Below are 21648 nucleotides of genomic sequence, written 5' to 3'. Positions count from 1 at the left end.
TCAATAATTAATCCTTCTAGACTAAAGAATATAACAATGCAAAAACAAACAATAGAGATATATATCTTTCTCTATTTTTTACTATCTTTTCAAAGAAATTACTAATATAATAATATTGAAACAAAATGAAACATTTTAAAAGATGAAGTATGAAATTAAAAATCCCTTAGGGTATGTTTGTTTGAGATGAAAATGAGAGGAAGGAAAAGGAAGGGAAAGAAATTGGAAGGAAAATGGTTATTTTCCCTTGTTTGGTTGAGAAGAGAAATGGGAGAGGAAGGAAAATGGATGGAAAAATATTGGTGGGGTCCACTAATTTTTTTTCCCTCCAACAATGGAGAGAAAATGGAGAGAAAACTAATTCTTTCTCTCTACTTCCAATATTACCCCTTTACTTTTTTCAATATATTTTATAATATAAGGGTAAACATGTCTTTTTATATCATTTCTTTCCTTCTTATTTTCCTTTCATCCAAACACATCTAAAGAAAATAAAAATCCACTCAATTTCTTTCCTTTCCTTTCTTTTCTTCCTATTTCTTTCCTCTCTATTTCTTTCCTTCAACCAAACATAGGCTTAGGGTTGAGTGCATGCGGACGAAGACTGTAGGTGGATACATGTGTGTTGCATGTGGAGTGATATTGATATATGTATGGAAAAGAAAAGTTATGTTATGTTGTATCACATCTTTGTTTTGTTAAGTTGACAGGGTTTGCGGTTGTGACTGATTGACGTTACACTGTTCTGAATGGATTACCAACAACTACAAGCAATGCAATCCATCCATCCCCTTCTCTTTGATTTCTTAAATTTCCATGATTATTATTTTTACCATGTTTTCAACATCATCCAAACAAGGGGGACAACAAGGAACGTGGAGTCCCGAATTTGTTGGATGACATTATTTCTATATCTATATATGCAATTCAAACTCTGCTATCTATGTATTTATCACCCACTTTTAAAATTGAAATGACATTTCAACCTGCTACATCTCTTTCTCTCTCTCAAATTTACTTCACCTGCCCTACACCAACATTCAATCTTCAACAATTATTTATTTTTCTCCCTTCTACATACACTTAGTTAATTTTCTTGAGATAGAATGTAGATATAAATATACAAAAGAATGTATTTACAATTATGGGAAGAATATACTTAAAGAATTTAATTTTTATATATTACTTGTCTGAATAAAAATAATTAATTGTATATTATTACATTAATAAAAAATTAGTACTATTTAAAATATATATCAATTAAATACATATATAAATCTAATTGAATGATCATTTCATGAAATTTTTATATTGTATGTATTGAAATTAAATTTATATATAAAATAATCTATGTCAAAACTTTTTTCTTTTTCTTTTCTTTTTATAGTTTTTGTCCTCTAAAAAAAATGAAGACATAAGCAAAACACATTCAATATTCGTGTCTTTGTTCTATATCAAACGCCAGCTATAAATAATAAAGAAAAACAAATCACCTTAGGGTAAAAAAATTAGTACAAAATTATTTCTAAATGTTAAAATTAAAGCGTACAGTGTTAGGATCAGAAATTGGTGCCTTACGTTTTGAATGTGGTGATTGTATTAACGGGGAGGCTCATAGACCGTTGTTTATTTTCAATTGAAATTGATAATTAAAAATTGTTAAATAATTTTATTGATTTTGATTAAATTATAATTTAATAATTTTTACCTATTAATTTTACATAAAAAAAATTACGTGTAAATCTTCATCTTGTATTAATTTTCATATATGTTTTTCCCCTTTAAGAATAGTAATAGCAGTACATGAAAATTAAAGATGTTCTCTTCAGATCCTAATCATTTTTCACAGAAATCATTATAACATAGTATTATTTGACGGTCCTTCATGTTGATGGTCCATCAAAAGTAGTTGAAAATATATAGCAGCATCATACGACTCATAAAGCTGATCATGGCTGGTTCTATATATTATGATATGCTAGTACGTGTTTATTAGTTTTGTTTTATTTCTTTCTTAAATAGTGACTTTATTAAGAATGAATTCTTTTTAACTAACAATAAGATAATAAAATTAAATAGTTAGAATTTTAATTATTATTAAAAAATAAATATTAAAATACAAAAATTATATTAAAAATAAATTAAATTACATATATATTTATATTTTAATGTATATTCTGTTTTAATGACTAATTTTAGTAACTAATTTATTAGCATGTTGTATCGATAGCATTGTTGTTCATCATAAAGACTATACATAATTGTTGTAAATGACTCTTGTCGCATAATTATATATAAATTAGTTACCATTTTATTTTGAATAAATTAACTTTTATTATGATAAAAAAAAAGTTATGCGATGAAAATCATGTTAAACAGCAAGTGGAGGGATTTGTCACATACCGGATAAAATAAAATGCGAAAAATTTATAAGATGAGAAATTCATAATACTCTAAGATATTACGTTGAATATGATATATTTTTATTTTGTATTATTTCATTTGATTATTTTTATAAAAAATTTTAAAAATTCTAATAAATCGGCTAATTTATACTAATTTATAAAAATTAATATTAAAATTTGAAGACATATTTTCAATGAAAATGTCTATAATATTATTCACTTCGTGTTAAAATAAGTATTATTTTTACTTTTCAATTTATGAAAATTAATGTATAGAAATTGTCTAAATACATTGATTTTTTAATGAACTAAAATTCTAAAAATAAGTGAAAGCCACACTTATTTCGAAAGAGTAAGTGTTATTTATTTAAGAGTAATGTTAGAGAGACAAAAAAAAAACAGTCAAAACTTGTCTTATTTAGTATTCATTAATTGTCGTAACAGTTAATGAATACTAAATAAAGCAAGTTAAAAACGATTTTAGAAATCTTTCCCTGCCTTTTTTAGAAAAACGATTTAATTCCTTAGGCGTGATATGACCACTGAAATTAAAATCCTGATCACACATTGAATCTAGAAAGTTAAAAAATTACTTGGTCTACATACATATGCAATAACAGGAAACATACATAAGGAATTAAGCTAGCTAATAATAATAACAGAGTGCTAATTAAGCTAGAAATTAAAATATATATGAGAAAGCATAGCATGCATGATGTAAATTATACTAGGAGTGGAATGAATCATTTTCTTCAACTTCAGAGGCAGCTCCATTATTATCATCTTGATCAACACAAAGATGGTCATTAATTGCATAAGATTTGTGTCCATTTCCAAATGCCTTGATATGATCCTTAAGGGATCTCTTGTGCTTAAAATCAGAGCCACAAGAGCAATACCATCGCTTCCCACAATTCTTCTCATGAGTCCTCCAATCACCTCTCACAGCAAATGCCTTGGAACACTTCCTACAAGTGAAGGGTTTAAGTCCATGCTTTCTCTTGTAATGAGTTTGAAGGGTTCTGAAATCTTTGAGTGGTTTTGCTCTAGGGTGATCTATGTTGTTCTTGCATCCTGCTGCACAGCAATAACATGGCAGTTTCAACATTGCTGTTGGTTGTGTTCCCCTTAGAGATTCTGGACCCTTTCTATATTGAGATCCATGCCCCCACATATGCATCTATACATACACATTGTTTTCCTTTCATGCATTAGCTACCAATATATATACATAATCAAAATGAGTTTAATTTTGATGTACTTTAACAAATTTTATATCATCATTTAATTAGATTAATATATTTAAATATTTTTTATTAAATAATAAATTTAAAAATTAATTATTTTTGTTGATGTGATAATATATAATTACACTAATATTGTATGAAAATTAAAATTTAATGGAAAATGTTATAGGATAATCACTTTTGATATGAAAAATTAGTTATTTTAATTTATTTTAACTTACCACAAGCCCTAGTATGATATATATAGCAGTATGCAAATAAGTTACCAATGAATGGGTGCAATGGTAAATGGTAATAATGACTTGGATGTAATAATTAGCTGAAAAGGGAAGCATGGAAGGAACCACACGCATAGAGGACTGAATTTTTAGTACTATTTATATCATCCAATATTAGGTCTTTGTTGTATGATGCAGGTTAATTAAGTTTAACTGTTAAGATTTTGAATAATTATTTTATTAATTATTACTATAACATTATTATTTATAGCAGGACGCGCCTCCTTCATCAACACAGGGCCATGTTTAGGATTAAAGAAGCTAATTAGGTACAACATGGGTCATTTGCTACTAAAGAAAAGGTTTGGAAGCCCAGAAAGAGAATATTACAGCTACTTGTATTCATTTTTGTGAAACTTAATTAATTAATTCATGTTGCTGGGTTTAATTAGTATATACATATATTAATTAGAGGCAGGTCCAGATAAAAGTGAAAAAAGGCAGTCTAAAAATTAGGTAAAGTAGAAACCCTAATTATAAGTACAGTTCCTTAGAGAAATTAATTGAAGTAATTAGTGAGTACCTGCATGTTATTGTATCTGTTGAAGGTTTTGAAGCAAAGGGGGCATGCGAACTGTGTAGGACCGATGAGGATCTGAGTAGGTGTTGGGATCCAATACTGTCCTCTGTTAATTCCATTTGACAGAACATATTCAGAAGCAACAGTGATTTTTTCTTCTTCTTCATCTTCTTCTAATACTGAAGAATCTTGTACTACTAGCGTGCTTTGAAGCCCTAAGTGTAGAGGCACGTTATTGTTATTGTTGTTGTGAACTTCCATGGCAGAAAATGAAGATTGAAGATCTAGTTGTTGTTGATGTTGATGTGTTGTTGTGATTGGTGGAGGATGAAAGTAATTGAAGGAATTGGTGGTAGAAGGAGAAGAAGATGGAGAAGGAGAAGGAGAATAATTGAGATCCAAGAGAAGGAGGTTGTTAGTATTATAGTCATTATTGGAGTTGCTGTAGGTTGAATCTGCCATGACCATTGAGATAGAGATAGAGTAGAAATAAAAGGAGGATATATATGACTATCACTGTCATCCATGATCACCTACAAATAGTAGTAGCAACCTTATTACTACGAGGAAAACTCAGGTGTAGTCGACTTTATGTGAAATTGATAGTTGAGAGCCGTTAGATGAAACTTTAGTCATATCAGTCAAATTATTTAATGACTTTCAGTTATCAACTTCACGTGAAGTCGACTGTACTTGAATTTTCATCCCTTATTATACCACTATTCTATATTATCAACACCAATAATATTACATAATTAATAAATATTATTATTTTAAATTAGTATTTAATCAATGATTATTTATATTTATTTAGGGAAAATAGGGAATAAGGCACTTCACCCACAAAGAATTAAACTAGAAAATTATAAATTTTAAATATATTGACTTATAGAATTAAACTATAAATTTTTAATAATAAATAAAAAATATCAATTAGTGTTCATCAATTAAAAGTTAGTTCTTTACATTTATTTACATAATAATTATGCTCTTTTATTATTTATTTTCTGGTAACAAATCTCTATATATATTTCGATTTTTTAAGGGGAAAAAATATCATTAGATTAGATGTTTATAAATTGTTGTATGTATACCTTGTCGGTATATAGTGTGTTATAATTGTTGTAATAATAATAATAAACTAAAGTTTAACTAGTATATGGTTATTTTATTTATGAAAAGAGTTTAAAATCTCCATGTAGTTATACGTGTAAAATTAAATAATGATTGTCTCATAAGTAATTAGTACTACATACTTAATATTTAACGAATAAATTTATGCTTTTAAATATTTGGACATAATGATTAGATTTTCAAACGATAGTTATTGATCTTTAATTTTATTTGATGCTTATATAATATAATGATTAAATTAAATATTCATTATATATTCTACGCCTATTATGTTTCATATATAATAATAAATATGTATGTATATATTGTGGTATCTAGAAATTAAAAGAGGTGCTGAATAATATGTTCACCGACTTAACCAACATATAGGAGAGAAAATAGAGAAGGCACAGTCACTTATCGAAATTGAAGTCTTGAAGACTATTTGCCGTGTCGTTATTACCTAAACATTCCTATTCCATTCAGTCATTTACTTCAACTAGAAACTACTACCTTGTATTGGATACAAAACAGTGGGTTATAATTGTACGTATTCCACCTAGCTACTTTAGTTTCACTATTTCATAATAGTTATTTTTAATTTATAGAGAAGCATTAATAATATGTAGTATAAATATGCCCAAGTTACATTATTGGTATAGTTCCATCTAATTATTATTATACATAAAAGAAGCTGAAAATAGTTTATTTGTTCTTTTTGCTCTCCTGTTTTTGTTTTGTCGTGGCTCCACCACCCGGGACTTTTCTCAATAGAATTTTTTGTATTATTAGTTATTAATTTATTGGTGAATTCTACCAAACTCCCTCTAAAATAACATGTAAGTTATCATTTATGATGTGTCACACTTTAATTGGTTATTATCTTAACTATAGTTAGGTTATTTTATAATTTATTATTTTAGATGGGTAATTGTATAATTTCTTAAAATATTAAATTCTACTGAATTCTACAAACTCCCTCTAAAATAACATGTAAGTTATCATTTATGATGTGTCACACTTTAATTGGTTATTATCTTAACTATAGTTAGGTTATTTTATAATTTATTATTTTAGATGGGTAATTGTATAATTTCTTAAAATATTAAAATTCTACTCGATAAGCAGCGCTGACTTAGTTGCATGCAATCTCTTTCTACAGTGCATCATTCCTTAACGAGTCGTTGAATTCCTATGGCTTGTAGCTTTCCCGTTTTTCCCGGTATAGCCAGCGCCGACTTCATTGCTATCTCCTATCCTCTCACTCAATCCCTTTTTTTCGTGGATCACTCCTTACCAACATAATTAATGGTTAGTTCGGTTATTAAATTTTTTTCATTAAAATAATATATGGAATATATATTCATATATAAAAATATATATAATAAAATAAATCTATTCAGAGTACTTAAAAGTATAATTAAAATCAAGAATATACAAAATAGTAATAAATTTGTACTCTAAACAATAAATATATCTTTTATCATACATAATTATTTAAAAAAATATAAATTATTAAAATTAATAACACAAATTTAAAATGATAAAATTCAACTTTCTTAGTATTTTTATAGTATTTTTATTCTTTTAATTTTTTTAATTTATTAATATTTTATATTTAATTAATGATTAAACAAATTATTTTCATGAGAATTATTTTTTGTATAATCTTAAAGAAGAGACCAATATAACAGTTTAAAAATTAATGTAAAAATGATATTTTAAATAAAAATAGTTAATATTAAAATTTTTAAATACAAAAATAAATTGTATAGATATTCAAGATATAAATATGAAATATATGTTTAAAATAAATAAAGAAGACAAAAATAATTATTATTTTTATGAGTACTCTCATTTTATCTGTTTTATTTATTTTATGCATATATTTTACAAATTATTTTTGTATTTAAAAATTTTAATATTAATATTTATTTAAAATTTTATTTTTACGTTATTTTTTAAATTATTATATTGGTCTCTTCTCTAAGATAATACAAAAAAATTTTATAAAATAATTTGTTTAATCATTAATTAAATAAAAAGTACTAATAAATTGTAAATTAAAAAAATAAAAATATTATAAAAAATACAATAAAAAATTGGATTTTATTATTTTAAATTTGTATTATTAATTTAATAATATATTTATTTTTTAATAATTTATGTATGATAAAAAATATGTTTACTTGGTTAGAGTACAATTTATTATTATATTTATATGTTCATGATTTTAAATATACTTTTAAGTATTTTGAATAGATTTATTTTATTATATTATATTTTACATATAAATATATATTCCATCATGTAATTAAATAAATATATATTTTTTAATGAAAAAAATTTAATAACTGAACTAACCATTAATAATGTTGATGTTGGTAAGGAGTGATTCATGGGTCATGGCCAAAAAAAGGGATTGAGTGAGAGGACAAGAGATAGAAATGAAGTCGGCGCTGGCTATACTGGAAAGAACGGGGAAATTACGAGCCATGAGAATTCAATGACCCGTTAAGGAATGATGCACTGTAAAAAGAGAAGAGATTTGCGTGAGAACGTGCTTCAATTAACGGGGTATAATTTTAATATTTTAAAAAATTATACAGTTATTCATCTAAAATAATAAATTACAAAATAATCTAACTATAGTTAAGATAATAACCAATTAAAGTGTAAGACATCATGAAGGGTGACTTACATGTTATTTCAGAGGGGGTTAGGTAGAATTCACCTAATTTATTATTATTGAATTCTCTACTTTTTCAATTATTTAATTACCTTCTTCCACCAGAAAACCAGCCATGCAACCTAACACATTGGAAACTGATGTTATTGTGTGATTTTGCTTCTTTGATTTGTATTAACTCGTTTAGATAGAGTAAAACTCTTTTTTCTTTAAAAAAATTAATTATGTTAGGTATATATATACTAAAATCAATTACTAAAATTAGTTATTATGTATTTACATATAAATATATATTATTTAATTTATTTTTAATATATATTTTATATTTAATAACTAATTTTAATAGTTAATTTTAGTATACTAATAGTATTGTTGAAAAAAATATATCTTTTGACAATTAAAAATATTGAATATAAATATTTACAAAAGATACTCCAATATTCACGTCAATATTAATTTATCTGTTAAAGATAAATAAAAACATATTTTTTTAATGTTGATATATTTCTTTTATAAGTAATGAATGATAGTAATTTTGTTAGTCGTTTACAAATTTTAGAATAAATAATTAAATATCCATAATAAATTAATAATTCTACGGTTAATAATTTATGAAAAAGTCGAGGAATCAGCAGTTTTATTAAAATTTGTCCCGTACTTAATTAGCAAAAAAAAAAAATAATTACATACTATTAGATGTAATTTTATACCATTAAAAATATTAATAATAACTAATTGATTACTACAAATTACAAAACTTACTGGCCTAATACTCCTCCTAACTTATAACATTAAAACAATATAGTTTTTTGTTCAGATCAGAAGGAACTATTAAGAATTGAACAAATAGAAAGAGAAAAAAAAACACATGTATTATTATTTTAAAACAACAATGGCTAGCTAGCAATATAATATAATATAATAATAATAAGGCAAATAGTAATAGTAGTAGTTAATAAGTTAATAGTAGTAGTATTTCCGAGGGGAACATGCACAATGTGAATGTTTGACATGTTGGATTATTGTGATTTTCCGTTCCTAGGGAAGCAGATAAAAATTAGATAGATTGTTAGGTGGAATGTTAAAGCGGCAATTTTTCTTTGGCTTGCACGCTTTGGTCGGCTTGGCTTCCTCAAGGGACACAGATTCTGTCGGTGTCTCCCATAATGCTCACTAATTTTCTTCACTTCTAATAACATTACATGTAAATCAAAAACACCCTTCACTGATTCCATCTTCTACTATCTACTATCCATGCATCTTCCATCTTCCTTTTTCTCACACTATCTATAGTGATACGAGCTAGTTTTGTTCACCGAACACACTTTGGAATTTGGAGTTTTGAAACCAATCACATGCCCAAGTTGAAATTATTTTCCAATTAGTATATTTTCTTTTTTTCTCCCTAAAGATTCTTTTACCTTAACATTAAGGCTAAAGCATTAATTCAAGTTGGTACGTATTCATCAATAGTTATTGTTAGTTTGACTTAATTCTAAGTTGCTTTATCTCATATTCTCATGTTATGCATGTACCATAATTTTGCCATCCATACTTTAAAAGGATTTGAATCCTCTAAAATTTAAATTTCACTTTAGAGAGTAAAGTATAATTTTTTACTTTTGAATAGTTTTTTTTTCATATTTATTCTTGGTCACACCTATAAAATCAATGGTAAGAGATCACACTTTACTCTCTAAAGTGAAATTCAAACTTTAGAGAAACTTTAAATGGCATGCATGCATGTAATTTTTCTTTTCTTTCATGGATTATTTCTTTCTTCTACAAATAATGACATAATCCAATTTGAGCTATTTTTCTTCCATGTGGAGCCAAGAAAAATATCATAATTGTATAAAATATTCACTTAATTTATTTGTTTCCTTTTTTTGGGTATTCAACTTTTTTTTTTTGTTTTCTATGATATCTATCAATTCGGCAGATCAAGTGCTAATTTGCTGTGAATATAAAGATTATTTAAAGATTTGTCGATAACCAATTGATTACAATATACACAAGACGGAATTCAAATCCTAGGCCAATTTGGTTAACCAACTTAATTAATTAAGCTCTTTTTTATAAAATAACTTAAACAATAAATGACTCTGTTAAAAGTAACTTATAAATAAGTTATTTTGTGTTTGGATTTTTAACTCTAAAAGTGTTTATTTTATAGAAATGTGATAAAAAATAGAAGTATTATGAGAGAAATCATTTTTTTAACTTCTCTATAAGTTTCTAAATAGCTTCTTAGAAAGTTGCAATTTGGTTTTGATAATTGCACCAGACATTAATACTACTATTTTTCATAAGTCAAAAATTAAAAAAAATTACTTCTAAAGTTTCCAAACGGACCCTAAATCTTGTTTAAGCGGATAAGTGAGTTAATAACTCAACTAACCAAAGTTAGTTTAGTTAGTTTAACTATTTTTTTTTAGTTGAGCCAACTAAGTCTTTTTAAAATTTATGTTTACTCTTGCTGGGATAGATCAAAAAGCAAGGCAGGCTTTAAGCCCAAAAATAGATAAGACCCATTTTTCTGCTTCAATATTTTTGTCATTAATCAATGTCCGAACCCAAACCGAAAGGTCTATTTGTAGACCAAAAACCCGCTCTACATGGAACAAAAAAGGTTCTCTATTCAGTGTTTAGTACTTACCAACAGAGTGTATGTATAATAATAGTAATAATACCACTATTCTTGTGGCATGTATGTGATTAGTAACTTTTGTCACTATTTTCTGGCTGCTAAGAACTCTGCCTGGTGAAGAGGCATTTCAATTCTTATTCCACTTGTATATGAACAATTTGTTCGTTTCATGTGCTTGTTTTACTGCTTACATGCTAATCTGATTAGAAGCATGAAAATGAGTGCATGATTCTGTAGTTGCATTATGTATGTTATACATATTTTTTGTTAGACCATTTTAATCAAAGGCACTGGTTAGGCAAAACTTGTTGTACTTGATAAAACTTGTTTGAAATTGTTAGTATTTTCATATATCTTAGGCAAATAATGTCTTTGTTGAATAAGATGAAAGAATTACAAGTAAGGCTTCCTTTAGATACCTAATTCAACATTTGAATACAGAGAGAACTGTGGAGAGTTCTCAAGCAAGAGAACATAAGATGAAAAGACACCACATCCAACTCAAAACTTTAAAGTGTCAAGTTAATGAGTCTCTCATCTTATAAACTCTTCACTCTTCTTTGCTTTTTTGACGTGGGACTAACTTTATGCACTCCTCACACTTGCAACATTAGCAGAATCTTCCTAGAAAGACCATGTTGCGCACATGGCTAAATTACATTTAGGCCCTTGGTGCAACCCTTTGATCAGTATCAGGTTGCTTCCACAATTCCATGGCTTGCTTGCTAGTGCTCACTTAGTGCGGTTTCTTCATCTCTTCTGTGCAGGTTTATAAGAAACACTTTGATGTATTATTGTATAGTCTACTTGACTGATTTCATGTTAAAGCTAGCATTAGTCTTAAATAATCTTAATGGGCCATTTCTTTTTTAACTTTCTTGAAGCTGCATCTTTTAATTTTGGATTAGCTAATAGATGTCATTTTTCTCTTTATTTTTGCTGTAATTATTGGATACCAAATATGTGGGGTCCCTTCTTTATCCTCAACACTTTATTTTTGAAATAACAAAGATTACTTGTTCATAAAACCAACTCATATTCTTTACATACATACCTTGCCTTAACTAGAGTAATTAAGTAGTTGATTATCATTCATTGTGTTGTATTCTAGTCTTGGCATGATTGTTAAATTACAATTACAATGATATAGGTGATAATTAATATGGCATTGGAATACATAACACCTGGTTGAGTGGTTGATAATTATTTTACTTATTAGTGTAAATATTAAGCATCTATGCCAGTCTTATTATATAAATTTTTTCATTCGAAACATGTTACATTATGTAATTTTAAATTCAAGCGTGATTCTTATGAAACCTAACCACGATTCTCAACAGTTTATTTTAGCTCTCTTGTCTTGTTATCCATGGAATAATAACAAGTTATATATATTTTCCTTAAACAGAAAGAGAGCAGAAGCAGAGGATGATGATTGATGTGGGTTCATGTAAACTATGTAAGGTCGTTTTCTCTAAAATGTTGTATGGCATGTGACATAAAATAAAATGTGCAATGTAAAAAAAAAAAAAAAAGAGAACAAAATGAGACCCTTCACCTTTGTGAACAAGCAGTGAATCTCTTTTATTCATGACCAGCCGAATAACAAAGAAAGAAAGGGGGTACCGTAGCTTATTATTATGATTATTATAATTATTAATTATGAATGATACTTTTATAGTGGCTTCACTTCACTTGCACGCCAGGGTTTTGGATCATTCGCTTCTCAATTATGTTATCCCTGATTCCCCTCCTCACATGCCTGACAGCCTTTTCCTTTTGTTCCTTCTCGCAGGTCTCTCATTACTTATTTTTGCTACAAATTAATTAAAGTCTAACCATATAAATTACTCTTAGTTTAGAACAAGATTGTTGTTCTACTTGGAGGAAAGTAGAGGAGAATTTTGTTGGTTGGTTCCTAACAAAAGCAGAGTGGTTTGGTTTTGGTCACCTCTATCCAACTAAATATAAGAGTAGAAATCACCTATTTCCAAACTCAGCCCAACAACTAGACTTGTCCCTTGCAATAATAATATTACTACTAAAGTATATTTGATTATTATACATAAGTAATACGCGACATAGAAATCATAATATTCTACGTACCTATTGTGGAGATTTAAAAAATAAAATCAAAGGGGGAAAAAAGAGAGGACACATCTTCCAATTTCCTTTCCCTTTTTTAATAACAAAAATATGTAAAGAATGCTTAAAATGATTCAATGTTCTGATAGTATTGTACTTAACTAATTATGATATTAAATTTAAATGCTTCCTGACATATATATTGAAATTATTACTGAATAAAATAAAAATTAAATGAATAGAATCCATTCATTCATCCAATAATGGGAGCCACTCAAAAAAGTTTTTTTTAATGTTTTTTAATAATTAAAATTTAATATATATAATCGATAAAATCGTATTATTTTTGTCTAAATTAAATCAAACAAATTGATTTGTCCAAAAATCAATAAATCAAACATTGAATCAATCTAAATTAATATTCTTTTATATAAAAGATAACTACAATAACTTTATTATAAAAAATGACTAAAATACTCTTTTATATATATATATTAATTTTAAAAATTTTAAATTCTAATCCTATAACGATAAAGAAAAAAATAAGAAGAATTAGAATTTAGAATTATCAAAATTTAAAATAATAATAATTATAATAATAATATTTTAATTATTTTTTATAATAAAAATATTATAATTATTTTTTATTAAAAAATATTAATTTAGACCAATTTAAAATATAATTTATCAATTTTTTGGCCAAATTAATTTATCTAATCTAATTTTAATAAAAATAATATAATTTAATTAATTATATATATTAAATTTTAATTACTAAAAAATATCTTTAAAAAAATAATTATAAACGTGGCGCCCTCCAATAATATCACATTATTTTGGCAACCCAAATGAAGAGAATATTTCTATCCTTTAGGTTATGTTTGGTTGAAAGGAAAGAAATAGAGAGAAAAGAAATAGAAAGGAAAGAAAGAAAAAAAAAAGAAATTGAGTGGATTTTTATTTTTTTTAGATGTGTTTGGTTGGAAGGAAAATAAGAAGAAAAGAAATGTTATAAAAAGACAATTTTACCCCTATATTATAATATATATTGAAAAAAATGAAGGGATAGTATTGGAAGTAGAGAGAGAAACATTAGTTTTCTCTCTATTTTCTTTCCAATGTTAAAGAGAAAAAAAAGTGGTGGGCCCATCAATTTTCTTTCCCCTCAATTTTCCTCTTCAACCAAACAATAAAAAATAATCATTTTCCTTCCCATTTTCTTTTCTCCCTTTTCTTTCCTTCCATTTTCCACTCAAACAAACATAACATTAATTAATTTTTTTACAACATATTTAATAAAAAAAATCCGCAAGGGGTTGGAAAACAGGTGCGATGCAGGTGATCACTGTCTATCTAACGGAGTTGGCGTGTTGCTGAAACCAGCACCACTGTGTGCGTAAAGCAGCACACCACAGGAGAGAGAGAGAGAGAGAGAGTTACAAAACGAGTGTGTGACGAAGCCATTTCACCATTTTCACTTCTCTCACCAAGTCACCAAGCAACGAAACCGAGATCAAGGTATCTAACATTTTCATTATCCTCTCTCTCTCTCTCTCTCTCTCTCTCTCTCTCTCTCGCAGCTTCTTCAATCTCATTCGGTCATTCCATTGTTTATTTCGTTACCTTTTCACGCGATTATCGTTCTTGATCTTACACTGTTTTCTCGTTATTGATCCGTAAAGGAGCATTGCATTTTCAGCTTCTGTTGCAATCGACGCAGCTGCCGGATTTCTCTGCCTCGATTCCCGCATTTGCGTCGCGTTTAGCAGGTGGCTCCACTCTCTTAGCTCTTTTTGCCGTGTTTAGTTTCAGCCGAATTAATGACAGCGGATTTGAAGTTTGTTTAGGAGATATAATCTCGTTGTTTTGCTTGCATTTTCTACTGGATCAGATGCCACAACAATTTCCTTTTCAGTGTTTCTGTCTGTGTATTTTCAATTCTTCATTGATGAATCTTCGTGCCTTCCCGAGAGATCTCGGTATATTATTATTTAAGAAAAACAAAATATGATCCTACGCTGCATTTTTTTTAAGAATCCAATTAGCGAAAAATTGTATTCAATTTGCATTTATTATATATATATATTAAAGCATGATTTTGGTTTTGGTGGAGTTTTGTCAGCTTCATTTGTACTAATGCGCTTTTTTTTTTCACTTAGTTTTTTGAGCTGTTTGATTAGGAATGCAGATTTTAGAAAAAAGTGATGTGAGCAAAACTAGTGGAATTAACATTGGAGAAATGGCTTTCTGACAATTGTCTTCTTATACATGCTGAATATATCTGTATGACTTTTTTTGGGTGCAGGTTAACAATTTAGGAGTAGCTGTATCGTGTTAGTTATCTTCAAGTTTTATTGATGAATCTGTGAATATTAAATTTGTGTATGTAATTTAATTAATTAATTTGTTAATATTAATACAAATTTTGTTGTGTTCTACTGTTTCTGCACCTCATTGTCTTTGCTCTGCTTAATGTTAATTGCTGGGGATTCATTCCGCAGACTAGTTGTGTTGTCTGGCTGAAAGGATCCAAAATGAGTTGGAATCCACACATGGAAATCCACCATTACAATAACATCAGCTATCCCTATAGTACAGCAGGAAGCTTTATTGAATATTTCGAAGGTCTCACATATGAACATGTCAATTTCATCTTTTCTGGTGCATCACATGCTCAGGTGCCTGCAAAGATTTCTGTTCTATTTAGCATTTTATGTCTTTGTTTTGGTGGAAATTGCTGCACATTTCTTGTTTCCATTATATAGATCTGCTGGAAATACCCTGCTCTGTTTCACATTTTGTCTGCAAATTATTTTGATATCCTTTTGGTATTACTGGAAAACTATTAGAAAGATCCATAATACTCGAGTTGAATTAAAATGGTATTCCATTTATATTCCAGGAAAGTTCATACCCTTCAACTACAAGCTTTTATAAGTTTGGACTTTCTGAACCTGACAGCACTTCATACTATCGTTATAATCATGGTTATGATGTAAATCATCATCATGAACCACTGGTTGACGAATATAGGAGGCCTTTGGAAAACTCAACGACTGTCAATGAGCATACTGCAGCTGTAAATACAGAATGGGGAGAAGGGGTAAACAATACCACACGAGACAATTCTATTGAGTGTATGTTCCTGAGTTTCATTTGAAGATAATTTTCATATGAAACAGATAGATTTAGATCCTCTGCCTATGCTTTGTTTAGCTGATAAAAGAGATTGAAATCAGTTAAATGAGTAATCCCACTTTTGTAATCCATCCGGTGGTTTTCTAAAGTTTTTTTTTTGTCTCTTCTGTTCCAGGTCCACGAAGACATCATAGTAATTCCAATGATTATCAGGTATTTGCCTTCAAAAGTCCTGATTTATTTAGTGTTAACTCCTGTGATTGTGTTAGAAATTTGTGCAGTTACCTTTAGCTTTCCATCTCTGAGAAGCACAATGAAAGATATCTAAGCAGTTTTGCCATGTTTTACAGGTTGTTTGGCAAGACAGTATTGATCCTGACAACATGACCTACGAGGTTGGATTGAGATTCTCATATTATGATCTTTATTGGCTTAATTTACTTCTTAAAACACAGCTACTATATCTCTGGTTTTCTTAGGGTTAATGTTCTTGATACGTATAATAGTTAATCTTGCAATTAGAAATGTTGACTGCAGTTAGAAAACTGTCGATAACAACTAAAGTAAAGGAACATTAGTTTAGAAAATGATATTAACAGGGACTAAGTTTTGTCCTCCCAAATGGGTCACTAATATGGATCAAATGATTCCAGTGTCCTATCATGAATCATGTTTCCATTTAAGCCATATTTGAAAAATTTCTCAAGTGCAAATGTGGCTTTGTTTTCCCCCCATTTCCCTGCCTTAAGATCATATTATTTATTACAGGAACTACTTGAATTAGGTGAAGCTGTTGGAACCCAAAGCCGTGGTCTTACCCAAGAGCAGATTTCGATGCTTCCAGTTTCAAAGTACAAGTGTGGGTTCTTCTCAAGGAAGAAGTCGAAGGATGAGAGGTAATATTGGTGTTTTTAGAGTTTCAAAGCAATTGCTGCTGTTATTATCCATTTATGTCTAACTGTCAAATATTTGTTTCAGCTTTATATTTTTAACTTACTCCTGTTCTTCGGTTATTAACTTCTTTTTAACAATTCAACTTCCCTCTGGGGTAAATCGATGTTAAGCTTATTTTTTGGATTAATATTAATCACATATGCCTTTTTCTTTGCCAAACTACTAATTTCTATAGTTATATATATTATGGGGTAAAAAGGGACAAGGTGCATATCCTCACTGGAAGAGGAAATTTATATTATTCCACGAACTTATAGATTCTTGTGATCTTAAAAATACTAAGGTCATTGAGAACAAATTTACTATGCATCATAGTCCTAAAATCTAATACATCCTGTATCATAATCTGTGAATGAGAACAAGATGCTTACTCAAATGAGTAGTCAGCTCCTTTTAACTGATAGTGACTATTATCTGCTAATTTGTTGATCTAACACATTGTCCGGTTTAGGTGTGTGATTTGCCAGATGGAGTATAAAAGAGGGGACAAGCGGATCACTTTGCCTTGTAAACATCTCTATCATGCTAGTTGCGGGACCAGATGGCTTAGCATCAATAAGGCAAGATACTCATCATGAACTTGATACTTTTAGTTCTTGTTCTGGTGACAAACACTGTATTTGGCATCCACTGAAATTCATATGATTTTAAACTCTCTTTTTCTTCTGCATGTTTTTTCAGGCTTGTCCTATATGTTACAGGGAAGTGTTTTAGCCAACAGAAATAACCTCGGACAAATTTGTAGAAGTAACCTGCATATGATTCTATTCTCCTTTAGTCTGGGGTCTTTCATAGAAATACATTTATTTGTTTCCTTTTTTCCTTAGTGAGACGAATCATTACTTGGTTTAGGGGGAAAAAAATGCAAAGATAGCTTTGGCGTGGGTCATAATCCCAAAGTTTTATAAAATATTATGGGACGATTGACAATTTGACATGCATCGTGTTGTATTGGATAACCTGGATTTTATGGTTTGTTTTTGTATAACTTTTTAGTGTGCTTATATTTCACGTACTTATTGTCAACTGCTTAATAAGTGTGTTTGTGTTGGAGGGATCGGTACATCACTTGAAATTGCATGATGTATCCCGTATCCACCAATTTTATGACATTATTTAAACTTCTATCGATCAGGGTAGTTACATCATTGGACAAAGAAGTGATTAACTTTCCTGCGCTTTAATCAGTCTTTATCATAGTACAATCATAATAGAGGTAAAAGCTACATTGTTTTGTGCTGGCATCAAGCATTTGCATTTGGACAGACTTAAATCTTGTACAGATAGTTGGATGACATAGTCGAAGTTGTTTGCTCTAGATAGAGATGCTTGTATTGTATCTCTGATTTTAAAAAAACATATGAAGTAACTAATGTTTCACGCTGGCACTTTAGTTGTTATTTGCTAATAATCAGAGTTCATTTCTAATTTATAGGATCAAAGGCTGTAGACTCTGGTTTTTTCATTCCTCTTGGTGTTGGTCTGATTTGCAATTATGTATTAATGGGACTCACAAGTGTATGTATAGATGGACGTTATACTGTTCAGGGTCATTACATTACACTCTGCATATAAACAACGAAAAATCTCATCCCAGTTCATCAAGTGGACCAAAATATAGTAATATCATAGCGGGAATGAGGTTAATGACTCGATCTTATAGCTGAAAAGACAATCGATGATAAAAACATGTGAACGTGGAAATTCGTTTTCATTCGAAATTGATAGTCGAAAACTGTTAAATGACAATTTAATTAAATTTTTCAAATCATCTAATAGTTTTTTTATTGTCAATTACACATGAAACAATTACATGAACTGCACGTACGTTTTTATCCATAAATTATTTATACTTCAATTGCTTTAGTGCTTCAACCAGCTCATGTAACTCCTTGGAGGAGCTTCCACTGTCACCGACAGCCTTAATAGCTTCCTCTCTCAATGCTTTTGACCTTTCCTTTTGGATGCTATCCGCACCCATGGACTGATGTATGACCCGACCCATATCATCCGGGTCAAACAGAGAATCTGCCCCATCAGATACCATCACAGCAACTCCCATAACCTCCACCAACCACCATGCATTAACAAATTGGTCAGCCTCCATTGGCCATCCCAATAAAGCAACCCCAGCTGCTACCGCCTCCAACACTGAATTCCACCCACAATGGCTCAGGAACCCACCCACAGCTCGATGACCCAAAATGCTCACTTGTGGAGCCCATCCCCTCACAAGTAGGCCCCGACCCAAAACCCGATCCTCAAACCCATCCGGCACTGACCCGTACCCTTTCTCCACGTGCTCTGCTGTGGTTGCCTCCTTCACCACCCAAACGAATCGGGTCCCTGACCTTTCCAACCCGGCCGCCAAGGCCTCCATGAGCTCCTTCCTCAACAGCTTTTGACTCCCAAAGCACACATACAAAACCGATCCATCTTCCTCACACCCATCAAGCCACTCCAAAACATTACCGGATCCGGTATTCGGGCTCCGATCGACACGATTAAACCCGCCACCAACTCCAATCAAACACAAGGGGCCCACCCCAAAAACCCGCGAATGTCCCATTATTTTGCTCACGTGCTCCAAATATGGACCCTCCAGCGCACGTGACGTGTTGAATATGTAACCCCAACTTTTGGTCGTGTTAGCGATCATGCTCTCCCTCACGAACTCTGATTCCGATTCCGATTCTTTATAGAGTCGTAGAAGCGACGGAAGGTGCTCGTTCCTAAACGACGGGGCTCCGAGCAGGTCAGGGAACTCCACCATCGGACGGGCTCTGAGTGCCGGCGCCTCCGGCCAGGTGCGGTGGAAGATGATGGCCAAGAGAGCGGAGGAGGACTGAAAGGCGATTCTCTTGATACCGAGTTGGTCAGCGAGTTGGTGAGTCCAGCCAAGGAAGAAATCGGAGATAAGAGCCACAGGGGGGTTAGTGTGGGTCCTACACCACTCAATGATTGGAGTTTGGAGTTTAGAGAGGGCGTTGATGAAGGGGTAGTTTCCAGTGTTACCAACATCGCGGACGTGTTCTACACGCGCCGGAAGGGTAGGGTGAGAAGGGAACGGGAGTGTGAGTGTACGGATGGTTGTTGGGTGGGTTGTTAAGAGGGGTTTGAGGATTGGGAGGTTGTTTGGTGTGATTATTATGGTTATGCTTAGACCTCTTAGAGCTAAATTGTGGGTGAGGTCTAGGAGTGCTAGGATGTGGCCTTGAGCTGGGTATGGGAACACCAGGATATGAGTGTTGTTACTGTTGACGGAAGAACAAGACATGTCTTCGTTTTTTTCTTTTTTTATTGCTTTGTGGTGTGTAAAGAATTGAATCGAGGTTTGTCTGCCGATGAGATGAAGAATGAAGTTTATCATAATAATAACTAATAAGCAGTGATTGGGCTGCATAGGATTATTGGGTCAATCATTATTGTCTGTGGAACTTTTTAAGATAAGAAAATTCAAGTGGGTACCGGGTCGGTTAGGGCCAGGGGTTCTTTGTTTATGGTCTGGGCGGGTCTGTTAGTGCAGGTTTTTGTCCAAAAAAAAATAAAAAAAATTTAATAAGAGAAAATTATCATTTTTATTCGAGTAAATATTCAATTCGATCTTTGTTCATTTTCACGAAAAAGCGATTTCTATTAAAAAAAAAGAGATACTTCGATCCTCAACTTTTTTATTTTGGAATAATATGATCTCTATTAAAAAATTCATTAAACAATAACAAAAATTAGTTTTGTAGGAATTTTATTTGTATGTTGTGGAGGTTTTAGGGTTTAGGTTTTATTTCCACAAACTATTAATAAATTTGTTTTTTAAAAATTCCTTTCCCAATGGTGGTTAAGTGAAGAAAAACAATTGGTGAAAATGATGTCGCAAAAAAAAAATTGTAGTACAATACCTTTAAAAGGAAAAAAATAACATCGAATAAAAAATGAAAGAAGAGAACTTTAATATTGATAATATTGATATTGGTGATGATAATGGTAGAGGAGATAATGATGATGATAAAATATGGTTACACAATAAAAATAATAGAGGTAGGAGTGATAATAATGAAGATGAAAAAGGTAGTGGTAGTAGTGGCACTAATTAGTTATATTGTTGAAAAAAAATTTGTGGGAGTTTAAAACATCCACAAAATACAAATAAAATCCCCACAAAATTAATTTTGTTATTATTTAACAATTTTTTTAATAGAGAGATCGTATTGTCCCAAAATAAAAAGGTTGAAAACCGAAGTGTCTCTTTTTTTTAAACATGGATCACTTTATCCTTTGTGAAAATGGACAAAGACCGAATTGAGTCTTTACTCTTTTTATTCATACAAATTGAAAGCATTGATATATCTATACATAAAAAAAATTATTATTTATACTAATGAAATATAGATTTTCTACAATAAAATTATCAAAATACTAAAAAATTATCTAAAAATCTCAAATTACTCTTATCTTTATCACTACTATTATCATCTCTTTCTCTTCGCATTTTTTTTTAATTTTTCTAATTTTCTATTTTTCTCATTTCCACCCCTCTTCACAATGAACTTCCGTCGCCGGCTTTTCCTAACA

At 30.0% G+C, this 21648-nt stretch overlaps 3 protein-coding genes across 6 annotated transcripts; 1 reads left to right on the top strand and 2 right to left on the bottom strand.

The window, feature by feature from the left end:
• Positions 1-2981: 2981 nt before the first annotated feature.
• Positions 2982-4904, bottom strand: LOC130970212 (zinc finger protein WIP2-like). Its single transcript, XM_057896221.1, has 2 exons — positions 4454-4904; positions 2982-3585 (listed from the first exon to the last, which is right to left on the bottom strand). Exons 1-2 carry the CDS (start codon positions 4709-4711, stop codon positions 3133-3135), a joined length of 711 nt encoding a protein of 236 aa, XP_057752204.1. The 5' UTR covers positions 4712-4904; the 3' UTR covers positions 2982-3132.
• Positions 4905-14334: 9430 nt separating this feature from the next.
• Positions 14335-18333, top strand: LOC130969532 (E3 ubiquitin-protein ligase BIG BROTHER-like). 4 transcript variants are annotated; one of them, XM_057895295.1, is made up of 10 exons: positions 14335-14505; positions 14687-14756; positions 15293-15369; positions 15489-15665; positions 15890-16124; positions 16301-16338; positions 16476-16520; positions 16894-17021; positions 17531-17639; positions 17761-18333. In XM_057895295.1, the coding sequence occupies exons 4-10, from the start codon at positions 15522-15524 to the stop codon at positions 17791-17793; spliced, it is 732 nt and encodes a 243-aa protein (XP_057751278.1). In that variant the 5' UTR covers positions 14335-14505; positions 14687-14756; positions 15293-15369; positions 15489-15521; the 3' UTR covers positions 17794-18333. The 4 variants fall into 4 exon arrangements, with proteins under 4 accessions (XP_057751278.1, XP_057751276.1, XP_057751277.1 ...); XM_057895293.1 differs by having other exon boundaries at positions 14670-14756; XM_057895294.1 differs by lacking the exon at positions 15293-15369 and having other exon boundaries at positions 14336-14505.
• Positions 18334-18701: 368 nt separating this feature from the next.
• LOC130969531 (UDP-glycosyltransferase 89A2-like) lies at positions 18702-20471 on the bottom strand. Its single transcript, XM_057895291.1, has one exon. The coding sequence runs from the start codon at positions 20447-20449 to the stop codon at positions 18923-18925; it is 1527 nt and encodes a 508-aa protein (XP_057751274.1). The 5' UTR covers positions 20450-20471; the 3' UTR covers positions 18702-18922.
• Between the last annotated feature and the right edge of the window lie 1177 nt (positions 20472-21648).

The sequence above is a fragment of the Arachis stenosperma genome, chromosome 3, assembly GCF_014773155.1.
Source record: "Arachis stenosperma cultivar V10309 chromosome 3, arast.V10309.gnm1.PFL2, whole genome shotgun sequence".
Taxonomy (NCBI): Eukaryota; Viridiplantae; Streptophyta; class Magnoliopsida; order Fabales; family Fabaceae; genus Arachis; species Arachis stenosperma.
The sequence above is the reverse complement of the archived record's forward strand: the minus strand, read 5'-3'. Positions and strand labels throughout refer to the sequence as shown.

What these genes read in the sequence shown, in the direction of transcription:
- LOC130970212 (XM_057896221.1), bottom strand. Translation starts at nt 4,711, where the DNA reads ATGGAAGTTCACAACAACAATAACAATAACGTGCCTCTACACTTAGGG. An exon ending in ACAGATACAATAACATGCAG is followed by an intron (nt 3,586 to 4,453) that starts GTACTCACTAAT and finishes GTGTATGTATAG; the next exon opens with ATGCATATGTGGGGGCATGG.
- LOC130969531 (XM_057895291.1), bottom strand. Translation starts at nt 20,449, where the DNA reads ATGATAAACTTCATTCTTCATCTCATCGGCAGACAAACCTCGATTCAA.
- LOC130969532 (XM_057895295.1), top strand. Translation starts at nt 15,522, where the DNA reads ATGAGTTGGAATCCACACATGGAAATCCACCATTACAATAACATCAGC. An exon ending in GTAATTCCAATGATTATCAG is followed by an intron (nt 16,339 to 16,475) that starts GTATTTGCCTTC and finishes CATGTTTTACAG; the next exon opens with GTTGTTTGGCAAGACAGTAT. An exon ending in CTGACAACATGACCTACGAG is followed by an intron (nt 16,521 to 16,893) that starts GTTGGATTGAGA and finishes TATTTATTACAG; the next exon opens with GAACTACTTGAATTAGGTGA.